The 11,577-nt window shown below is 57.0% G+C and overlaps 1 protein-coding gene across 1 annotated transcript in view; it reads left to right on the plus strand.

Moving 5' to 3' along the window:
- Window positions 1-9,659, plus strand: part of LOC129708541 (rho GTPase-activating protein 30-like) — a 28,338-nt gene extending 18,679 nt beyond the window's left edge. The window contains exons 7-12 of the mRNA XM_055654342.1: window positions 1,040-1,202; window positions 1,961-2,061; window positions 5,090-5,167; window positions 5,842-6,244; window positions 7,120-7,405; window positions 8,827-9,659. Of these exons, the coding sequence (XP_055510317.1) occupies window positions 1,040-1,202; window positions 1,961-2,061; window positions 5,090-5,167; window positions 5,842-6,244; window positions 7,120-7,405; window positions 8,827-9,606 (1,811 nt within the window). The 3' untranslated portion in view covers window positions 9,607-9,659. The remainder of the gene's footprint in view (window positions 1-1,039; window positions 1,203-1,960; window positions 2,062-5,089; window positions 5,168-5,841; window positions 6,245-7,119; window positions 7,406-8,826) is intronic.
- Window positions 9,660-11,577: the final 1,918 nt, after the last annotated feature.

Raw genomic sequence — 11,577 nt, forward strand, 5'->3', positions numbered from 1 at the left:
ATTGGGACAGTCCAAGGAGATTCCCCCAGATGAATTCCTGGGATGAGAGGTTTGTCCCATCAAGACAGACTGGACAGTTTGGATTGGAGTTTCGAAGAACAAGGGGTGACCTTATTCAAAGGCATGAGATCTGAAGAGGGTGGTCAGTATAGATGTTGGGATGTTTTTACTGGTGCTGGAGTGTTGCACAGTGACACATAACTACAAGGTGAGGGGCCGATCATCTAAAGCAGTGGTGTGTAGCAATGTCTTCTCGAAGAGGGTGGTGACCGCGTGGGTTCCGCTGTCCCAGTGGGGATGGAGGCCGCATCCGATATTCTGGGGTCAATGGGGCTCTTATAGTCACATGTGCAAAGTACAAAGGCACAGTGAAATTCTTTGCTTACAAACAGTCCAGTAGAATATCCCCTTACCTAAGCACATCCCCGATGAGCAGATTATACAAAAGTAATCCGCTGATCCTGCGTGCAAGAGGCACCATGTATTCGCACCATTTTCAAAAGCCAGTCCACGCTCTAGATATTTAGAGCAGTGTCACATCCAGGTGAGCCCCAGGCTGCCGTGGGCCTACAGCCATCACCTTCCTTGGATGTTTGGATCCCTCTGTTCCTCGGCGGGCGCCTCCCGCGACCTTGAGGCCAGACCTTGGTTCTCTCTCCTCTCCTGCCGGCCTCGCTCCTCGCCCATCGCGTCGTTCTTTTCCCGCCGGCTCCATCCACCCGGTCTCTGGTCTTCGGGGGACGAGCACGGGCAGGCTCGGGGGGCTCCTCCTGAAGGCCGCGGTCTGCTGGTTCTTGCGTCCGTCCGCGGGGGATAAACTCGGCGGACACCTCCTGTTGGCTGCGGCGCTCTGGGGGCTTTGGTAGATGTTTGTCAGACAGAGGAATTAATGGTGATGGGGAACCGGCACAGAACACGGGCTGAAGCCGTCACGGATCAGCCATCTAGACTGGAACAGCAGGATCAAAGGGCCGAGTGGTCCACTCGGTTTCCAGTTCTTCATTGGCCGCGTTGTTAACACTGTGCCCTCCCTCCTCAGACGGAGATTCCGAGCGATGCCAGTCGCTGCCCTGCCTCAGCCCGGGGTGGGAGCAAGCACCCGGACGCACCCACCCCTCGCAAATCCCACGCATCCTTCATCTGGGCGACGGCCCTCCAGCCATGCGGCCCTATCACTCCATCATCGAGCTGCCGGAGAGCAGGTAACGGGGGGGGGGGGGGGGGGGGGGGGGGGGGGGGGGGGGGGGGGGGGGGGGGGGGGGGGGGGGGGGGGGGGGGGGGGGGGGGGGGGGGGGGGGGGGGGGGGGGGGGGGGGGGGTGGGGGGGGGGGGGGGGGGGGGGGGGGGGGGGGGGGGGGGGGGGGGGGGGGGGGGGGGGGGGAGCAGGGGTTTCAGAGACGGGAGGAGATGCGAGGGTCAAAACTGAGAGAGCACAGGAGCTGACGAAGAGGGGAGAAGGAAGAGGTGGGGAGATCATGTATAGAATGACAGATTGCTGCGAGGGAGATATGTTGGGGTTCAATCCAGGGTCCCAAGAATAATATTTAGACTGACAGCTTGAAGGGTGTGGGTTAGAGGCTGGGACCTATTCAAGGAGTTTGGGAGTTTATGTACAAAATAATAGATCTCCGGGAGTGGTTGCAGGCTCAGTTCTAACAGAGGGATTGGGGGGACGCAAAATTCTGAAGTAACTCAGCGGGTTAGGCAGCCACTCTGGGGGAAAGAGATAGGTCGAGACTCCTCTTCAAACTTCAGGCTTCTTCAAACAATTCTTCCGAGTCTGAAGTCTCGACTTGAAACGTCACCGATTCCCTTTCTCCAGAGATGCTGCCTGACCCATTGAGTTTACTCCAGCATTTCGTATCTATCTTCGGTGTACACCAGCATCTGCAGTTCCTTCCTACACAGAGGGACTGGGTGTTTTATTTATTTTAAGATGTTCCATCCTCTCTACATTACAGGAGGAAAGGTTCTTTGAAAGTCAAGAAATGGCGATCAATATTTAACCTCGGGAGGTCTGGGAATGATGCTAAACGAAAAGTGTGTCGGAATGAAGAGAAAGGTGAGAATGAAAGTGTGCACAGAGGGAGAAGGGGGGGTGGATGAGGGGATGTTGCAGAGGCAAATAGTTTAGGAGAGCCAGCCAGGGGATTAGGACGTAGACAAAAGTGCTGGAGAAACTCGGCGGGTGCAGCAGCATCTATAGAGCGAAGGAAATAGGCAACGTTTCCGGCCGAAACCATTCTTCAGACTGATGGAGGGTGGGAGGGCGGGGAGGGGGCTGGGAGAAGAAAGGAAAAGGGGAGAGGGTGAGCCCGAGGGCTGAGGGAGAACTGAGAAGGGGAGGAGACAGCAAGGGCTACCGGAAATGGGAGAATTCAATGTTTATGCCACTAGGGTGCAGACTGCCCAAGCGGAATATGAGGTGCTGTTCCTCCAATTTCCGGTGGTGCTCACTCTGGCCACGGAGGAGGCCCAGGGCAGAGAGGGGAATAGGACAGGGCGTATAATTGGACATGACAGGACAGGAATAAAGGATTATGAGGGTTTTTTTTGTAAAAGCATGAGGGCAAGAAGAGTTCATGAGCAATACCTAGCAAGTAAGGTAAAGGAGAACCCTACGAGATTCCATTGGGAAGGTTAGACCACATGGGATCCAAGGGCAGCTAACTGAACTGGATCGAGAATTGGCTTCATGGAAGGGAGCAGAGGGTGATAGTACGGGTTGTTTTTCAGACTGGAGACCTGTGACTACTGTTGTGCCTCAGGGATCGGTGCTGTCCATTGCCGTTTGTGCCTCATATTCACCATTTGGATGAGAGTGCAGAAAGCATAATAACTAAATTTGCGGATGGCATTAAAGTCGTTGGTTTCGTAAATAGCGAAGATGGTTATGAAGATGTACAGCAGGATATTGATCAGTTGAGCTAGTGGACTGAGGGGATGGTTCATTGAATTGAATGAAAATAAGTTGCGAGGTGTTGCATTTCGAGACGTCAAACCAGGGCAGTGAATGACAGGACCTTCAGGGGTTGTTGTAGAGCAAGGAACCCGACAGTCCTTTCGGGTGAGGCAGAGGTTCACTTGCACCTCCTCCAACCTCATCTACTGTATCCGCACCTCTAGGTATGGACATATATATCGGCGAGACCAAGCGCAGGCTGAGCGATCGTTTCGCTGAACACCTCCGCTCAGTCCGCCTTGGCCTACGTGATGTCCCGGTTGCTGAACACTTTAACTCTCTCCCCCATTCCTTTCTGTCCTGGGTCTCCTCCAGAGGGAGGCCCAATGCAAATTGGAGGAACAACATCTCATATTTTGCTTGGGCAGCTTACAATCCAGCGGTGTGAATATTTCTCTAACTTCAAGTAACACTTGCTTACCCTCTCTCTCAGTCCCTGTCCCACCCGAGTTCTCCGAATACTTTCAAGGTCCTCCTGATTAATTTTACTGATGGTACGCCTTGCTGTCACCTTCCCATCAGCCAACAATGAACCATTCCACATATCCTTGACCAGCATCTGCTTTGATCTGTCCTTTTCACAACTTACCCTCCCATATCTCTAGTCTCCCTCTCCCCCTGACTCTCAGTCTGAAGAAGGGTCTCGACCCGAAACGTTACTCATCCCTTCTCTCCAGAGATGCTGCCTGTCCCGCTAAGTTACTTCAGCATTTTGTGTCTATCTGCGGTGTAAGCCAACATCTGCAGTCCCTTCCAAACTGTGGATAAATGAACATAATAAAACCCAGAGTGCTGGAATAGCTCAGCGGGCCAGACAACACTTCAGGAGAACATGCATAGGTGATGTTTTGGGTCTGGACGTTTCTTCAGTCTCATTGATGGGGGAGGGGGGGGGGGGGTTGGGGGGGGGGGGGGGTGGGGGTGGGGGGGTGGGGGGGGGGGGTGGGGGGGTAAGAAAGCTGCAAGAGAGGACGAACAGGACAAAGCGTAATATGGGCACTGTGTAATATGCTTACACATGTGTGGAGGGTTATTTTAATAGGCAGATGGTTAGATAAAGCCCAAAGATGAAAGGGCTGAAGTGGGGATTGAAGAGTTGCGAATTGTGAAGCTAGAGGAAGGAATGTAGGTGAAAGGGAAGGGTGTGAATTGTGAGAAGACACAAAATGCTGGAGTAACTCAGCGGAACAGGCAGCGTCTCTGGAGAGAAGGAATGGGTGACGTTTCGGGTCGTGACCCTTCTTGTGAATCTAGTGCACAATAGTTCCCTGAAAGTGTTGAAGAAGCACTTGGCACATTCATTTACATTGGTCAGAGGATTGAGTACAAGAGTCGGGGTGTTACAGCTGTGTGTGTGGGGGGGGGGGGGGGGGTTGGGGGGGGGGGGGGGGGGGGGGGGGGGGGGGGGGGCATTGGTGAGATTATAGTTGGAATAATTGTGAGCCTTCTGGACACCACACTACAGGAAAGATGTAGATAAACTGGAGAAGGGTTTGGAAAAGACGCCAGGATGTTGCTGGGACATCGAACCCAGATGTTGCTTGGGTTCTAAGGGGAGACGGGATAGACTGGGACTGTTTTTGCTGGAGCGTAGGCGGCTGAGAGGTGACTTTATGGAGGTTTATCAAATCATGGGGCACTGATAAGGTGATTAGTCTGTAGACTCCCAGGGCATTGGATTAAGGTGAGAAGGGAAAGATTTAAAGGGGACCTGAGGACCACGTTTTCCATGTGGAATGTTGGCAGTGGGAGGGAATGGGGAAAAGGGGTTGTGTGTGTGGGGAATGTGGGCAACGGGAATGGGTTGCATCTGTTTGGGATATGGGCAGTGGGCGAGGTTGGGCATGATCTGGGCACGGGCAGTGGGGGTCAATTGGAAGGGTTTGAGACTGTTGGGAATGTGGGCGACGAGAGAGAATGGCCAGGGGCTAAGCATGGACAGTAGGAGTCAATGGGAAGGTGTTATGTCTGTGGGGATTGTGACAAGGGGTCGATGGGTAGGGGTTGCATTTGTTGGAATGTGGTCAGTGGGAGTACGTCTGGTGGGGATGAATGGGACGCATGGGGACTGACCCACTCTCTCTGCTTCTGGTGAACCATTTTCCTGCCTCCACCCATCCCCTTTCAGATCCAAAGACGTCCTCCCTCACCCTGAGGCCTGCAAAGAGCATGGACTCGTTGAGCTCAGCACCCTACACCAACGACGGTAAGTCTGACAGGGCCGGTCTGGCGATCCCCACCCCCAGTGTTATTGCCCGCCTCTGTCACAACCCCGCGCTGGGTTGCTGGGGCATTATGAGAGAGTGCTGCTGGTGGTTTAGCAGAGATGTTTCTGGACCGGGAATCTCGGTTGCTCAAGGGTCCAATATCCGATGACTGGGATGGGCAGAATCATTGCACATCACGCTCTAATCTCTCTCCTCTTCTCTCCACCACCTCTCCTGTCCCTCCTTGATTTATGGCCTCATAATACCTTAATCCCTCTAAATCCACCTCCCTCACCCTTCCTCCCTCTTTCCCCCCTCACAATCTGCACCCCTCCCCTTCCTCCCACACACCCTCCTCTCCCTTCTCTTTCTCTCCGTGCCCCCTCTCTCTCTCCCTCTATCTCTCCCTCCCTGTCCCCCTCGCATCTTCCCTACTCCTCTCTCTCCCCTCATTCTCCTACCCCACTCTCCCCCCTCTCTCCTCCCCGCTCTCTCCCTCCCTCTCCCGTCTCCCTCCCATCTCCCCTCTCTGCTTCTCTCTCCTCATTTACCCCCTCGCTTCTTCTCTCTCCCTCTTTCTTCCCCTCCATTTCCACTCTCTCATACCCTCCCTGCCCCTTCTCCCTCCTCCCCCCCCCCCCCCCCCCCCCCCCCCCCCGCTTCCCTGTTCTAGGATCTCCCACCCATGGTGCAGGCCGAGGCACCCTCAGCCGCCGGGAAAGTTTATCCAGTGGTTCACTGGACCCGGCCTTCCTGCTGCCGCCGGAGCAGGTGGGACGTCCCGTCCTCCGCGGGAGCCCCGACTCCCCCCGCTCGGCCAAGGAGGCGCGGGAGAGGGCCGGCCGCAGGGTGGCTCTCCACATCTCCGGCCCTTTCTCCGTCTCCCTGCCCTCGCACGTCACTCCCCTCCTGCACAGACCACACGGGGGGCAGACGGCAGCCACATGCCCCACCCAGGGGCCGCCGCCGCCTACAGAGCAGAGCGCGCATCGAGCCCAGGAAACAGAGAACACGGCGGAGGATGAGGAGGACGAGGAGGGGGAAGAGGAGGAGATGGAGCAAGGCGGAGAGGATGAGTTCGGAGGGGGAAGGGGAGGGGGAGTGGAGGAATGGGGAGAGAGGAGGTGAAATAGAGTGGGACCGGAAGGGAGGGTTGGTGGGAAGGAGATGAGGGGGGAGTTGAGGGGAGGGGGATTGGAGGGGGGTGGAGAACAAGGGGGGGAGGCAAGAGGGGAGGAGGGCAGAGAACGGAGGGAGTGAGGGAGGGAGAGGGACTGGAGCGAGGGAGGAGAGCGGAAGAGAAAAAAGGGGAGGAAGAGTGTTAATGGCAACATAAGTGAACGAGAGGAGAACAAGGGAGGGAAACTGTTACAGAGGGAAGGAGAGAGAGGAGAGTGTGATGGGTTGAGTGGATAGGAGAGAGGAGAAGGATGGAGAGATAGACGAACAAACAAATAAAGGGAACTAGATCGGGGGGTGACAGGGAGAGGTAGATCGTGGATGGGAGAGAGAGAGAGAGAGAGTGGGTGGTGGGATACAGAGAGGGAGGGAGAAGATATTGGGAGTTAGGATACAGATAGTTGGGATACAGATAATGACAGATTAGGGAGAGAAAGAGATGGAACGGGAGGGTCAGATAGTGGGTGAAATGGGAAGGGGGGGGGGGGGCGATGTAGAGTGTAAGAGCGAGAAAGGAATATTGAGAAAATTAAGGAGACGGGCGGAGAGGGGGAGAGAGCATTGTAGACAGAGAGTGAGAGTAAGAATGAGAATGTAAGATGGAGGGAGAGGAGATGAGAGCGAGGAAGATTGCGAGGGAGGGAGAGGGGCAGACACTAGGGAGACTGGAATGTTGATGGAGTGAGGGGGGAAGGGATGAGGAAGAATGTGAGGGATGGTGGAGGGTCAGGGACGAGGGCGAGTGGGATGCAGAGGGAGTGTGAGGAGGGAGAGAGTCACTGAAGCTGCCTCTCCCCACAGCTTTGGCTCTGCCTCTGCCCGAGATCTCTCTGGAACTGCAGGACACCTTCTCGTTCCTGGACAACCAGGAGATGGGCGACTGTGACCTCGAGTACCCTGGGGAACTCGGGCAACCCCTCCGCACACCTGAGGAGATGGACCCCTCCGAGTATGACCCGGCCGCCAGCGCCGGCGGGTTGGGGGGCGTGGACATGAGCATCGAGTCCGAGCTGATGGAGCGGGAGATGGACGAGGGAGAACTGCCCACATACACGCAGGTGAGGAGTCTACGCTGTGGTGGAGCGTGGGGGGGGTCTCCGACTGCCCCACCCCTACTCCCGACTGCCCCCCCCCCTCGATTGCCCCCACCCTACTCCCGACTGCCCCCCTCGACTGCCCCCCTCGACTGCCCCCCCCTCGACTGCCCCCCCCCCCCTCGACTGCCCCCCCTCGACTGCCCCCCCCCTCGACTGCCCCCCTCGACTGCCCCACCCCCCCCTCCCGACTGCCCCCACCCTACTCCCGACTGCCCCCCCCCTCGACTGCCCCCCCCCTCGACTGCCCCCCCCCCCCCCTCCCTCGACTGCCCCCCTCGACTGCCCCCTCGACTGCCCCCCCCCGACTCGACTCTCCCCACCCACCACTGCCCCCAATTGCGACTCCCCCAACCCTGACTGTTTCTTGAAGAGGCGATAAGGAAATTGATAAAGGGAGAGCGGTACAAGTAAAATGAACTGCAGATGAAGGTACAGCAGCGGATATTGGGTACATGGCTTTTAGTAAGGCTTTTGATAGGGTCCATCTTGGTAGGCTGATCCAGAAGATGAAGATGTATGGGAATCACGATGACATAGTCTGAAGAAGGGGTTCGGCCCGAAACGTCACCTATTTCCTTCGCTCCATAGATGCTGCTGCACCCGCTGAGTTTCTCCAGCATTTTTGTGTACCTACGATGACATAGTCGTCTGGATTCAGAATTCGCTTATTCAAATTTGGAGAAATTGAAGATAGTGAGGAACGCTGCCAGAAGATGCGGCGTGTTTTAGATCAGCTGCAAAAATAGCCAGAGAAGTAGTAGATGGAGATAAACCCGAGCAAGTGTGATACTGCACTTTGGGAGCTTGAATGTTAGGGGGATGTATACTGCGTTAATGGCAAGACTGGTAACAACATTGATGAGTCCACGTTCATAGCTCACTGAAAGTGGCAGCACAAGTAGATAGGGGGCGGGGGGGGGGGGGGGGGGGGGGGTAAGAATGGTTGGCTTCATTGTTGGTGGCATTGAATATGTCAATAAATCGTGATGTGACTCTCTATTGGACGTTGGTTAGGCTGGATTTGGAGATAGTTGCCCCATTATTGGAATGATGTGGAGTCTTTAGAGAGGGTGTAGAGGTTTACCAGAATGCTGCCCAGAATAGAGGGCTTCAGTTGCAGGGAAAGGTTGGGTAGACTTGTATTGTTTTCTCTGGAACGTCAGAGGGGAGGTTGGGAGGAAAGAAGATAGGTTCGGGTGGGGACCGGTTAGATGTGGACGGGGAGATGGGGACCGGTTAGATGGGGACCGTGTAGATGGGGACCGTGTAGATGGGGACCGTGTAGATGGGGACCGTGTAGATGTGGGCGGGGAGCTGGGGACTGGTACTGTACGCGTTTCTCTGTTTTACCTACTGTTGTTTCCCATGTTAACCCCCCCCAGCTCCACCTCCAGGAGTTCTCGGTGGAGCCCCCGTGTGAGGAGGACTGGGGGCCGGACCAGGATCAGCCCCATTGCTGGACCCCTCCCAGGGTGGAGGAAGACATCTCCGAGGAGGAAGAGCCCGGCGATCCCAGCGCGCAGTCCGGCGCCGAGGACAACCCTACCGCGGGGGGCACCGACGGGCAGGATGATCCCAACGAGCCGGCGGCCGGGCCTGGTTCCCCGGGCTGCGAGGGGACCACGGCCGGGTTCGAGGAGCCACTTGTAGGGAGCGCGGGGCCGGATGGTTGGGGGACGGGGGACCCGAGCGTTGAGGCGGCGGCCACTGGGGTCCCGGAGGGAGCCGATGCTGGGGTCGGCCGGCAGCCCACCGCCGCCCCAATGCGCCTGGAGAGCAGGGTGGTGCCCTGCCTCCAGGCCCGAGCCCTGCCCGTCGTGCCCCCCAAGCCCCATTACGCCATCCTGCCCCCAGCACTAAAGGCCCGGCCCCGGCCCGCCGCCGACCACCCGCCGCTCAGTCCCGTGGCCCGCTCCGCCGCCTGGCGCAAGGCAGGCAGCCAGTCCTTCGACGAGGCGGTGGCGCGGCGCCGGGACCAACAGGGTCTGGCCGCCTCGTCCCGTCCCCACCTCCGGCCCTTCGTACGGGGCGACTCCCTGCCCTCCCCCCGGGACAGGCTCAGTCTTCCGCCCGGCGCGCCCTTGTCCCGGGCCACCGGTCCCGGATCGCCTACCCCGCCCCGCTGCCGCTCTCTGGCCCTGGAGGCGGAGGCGCCGGAGTGAGGGGCCCGGAGCAGGGGTCTAGTGGTTGTGTCCACCGCAGGATGCGGGGGAGGGCCCCGCGGGTGGGTGGGTGGGTTTGAGGGGGAGGGGGGAGGGGGGGTGGGGGGGTGGGGGGTGGGGGGGGGGGGGGGGGGGGGGGGGGGGGGGGTCGAGGACAGCAGGCAGTCTGAATCCGAGGAACTCACTGTAGACAGAGAGAGCGCGGGGAGAGGCCACAATAAACTTTGCAGAAAGAAAAATCGTCTGGTTCTGCAGTTGGTCTGTTTAACTCCGTCCCTCCATTCTCCCGCCCCCCCGCCCCCCCCCCCTCTGTCCCTTCAATCGCACCCCAGCCCTCACACTCACTCCCCTTTGGCCTTTTCTTTCGCCCCTTTACTCTTCCCCCCCCCCCCCCCCCCCATTTCCTCTCTCCCCCCTGCCCATTTTCTGCCCCTCTTATGAAACACTCCCTCCCCGCTTCCACCACCTTTCCCTTTTCCCGCCCACCACCCCCCCTCCCCCCTTCTCGCAATGTTTGTTCCCAATATGATGCCACGTGAAACTGACCTCCTCTCCCTGTACATGATCCACATCCCTCTCTATCCCTTGCACTTCTGTGTGTCTGTCTAAAAGCCCCGTGACCGCGCCTATTGCATCTGCTTCCATCATCACCCTTGCGTTGGGTCCCGGGTCCCGAGCCCCCGAAGACAGTAAGACTGGTGGGAATGATGAGGTCTGACCAGTGGATGGCACCGGGTGTGAGTGGAGTCTCAGTCCTGGAGATGTCGGCCTGGGAGAGCACACTGACCCTGCTCACTGATTCTTGCAGTGGATGGCTGATGTTTGTGGGCACAGTGTTGATGGCGTCTCCCCACTGCCCGAGCTGCCCGTTGTAGGTGGTGCATGTCCTAGCAGTGGACCAGAGGGCAGGGGTCACTTGTGCGTGCTGTCCACCCATTGCCTATCCTCTCTCCTATAGTCTGTCGCTGGCCTTCCTTTGCACTATACCCCTGTGCTAGCCAAAAGCCCACCCAGTCTGCTACCATTCCCGTCTGCTCCTCCCCCCCCCCCCCCCCCCCCATCTGCCTGGAGCCGTGGGTGCTGTCAGCTGAGGAGCACACAGTAAAGTCACACTCTCCCTCCGGCCCACCCCATCCCTCGCCAATACCAGGAGTGAGCTGCCCATGGACCTCTGGTTCAGAGTTTCCAGGATGCACTGCTATCTGAGATGGAGTTTACAACGGTTTCTGCCAGACGCCCTCTCGTCATCAAACAACAATGAGCAAACCCAACTGTGCCCAGGTGATCACACCTCCTCGCTCACCACTGATAACGGTCTCAACGAAAGTGTGGGCACTGATAGCAAACTGTCCACACACACACACACACACACACACACACACACACACACACACACACACACACACACACACACACACACACACACACACACAACACACACACACACACACCACACACACACACACACACACACACACACACACACACACACACACACACACACACACACACACACACACACACACACACACACACACACACACACACACACACAGCATCACGCTGGAGGCAGAGGGAGGATTGAAAGATCAGAAACACATACAGACCCACGTGCATGAATGCAAAGACACACAAACATACACACGAGGTTAGTTATAGAAACTTATCCGATTTGACCAAGGCTTGCTGGCTTCATGCACCGGTCCACTGGTACCATTTCAGCATAACCATTTTCAATCATTTCTGTGAGGAAAGATGTATATTCATCATGAAATTTCTTATTCTTGCCAAACCTGCTGGCAAAAACAGGAAAGAAGACTATTATCTAAATGGTGGCCGATTAGAAAAGGGGAGATGCAACGAGACCTGGGTGTCATGGTACACCAGTCATTGAAAGTAGGCATGCAGGTGCAGCAGGCAGTGAAGAAAGCAAATGGTACGTTAGCATTCAGAGCAAAAGGATTTGAGTAT

This window comes from Leucoraja erinacea, chromosome 24 (assembly GCF_028641065.1).
Source record: "Leucoraja erinacea ecotype New England chromosome 24, Leri_hhj_1, whole genome shotgun sequence".
Classification (NCBI taxonomy): Eukaryota; Metazoa; Chordata; class Chondrichthyes; order Rajiformes; family Rajidae; genus Leucoraja; species Leucoraja erinaceus.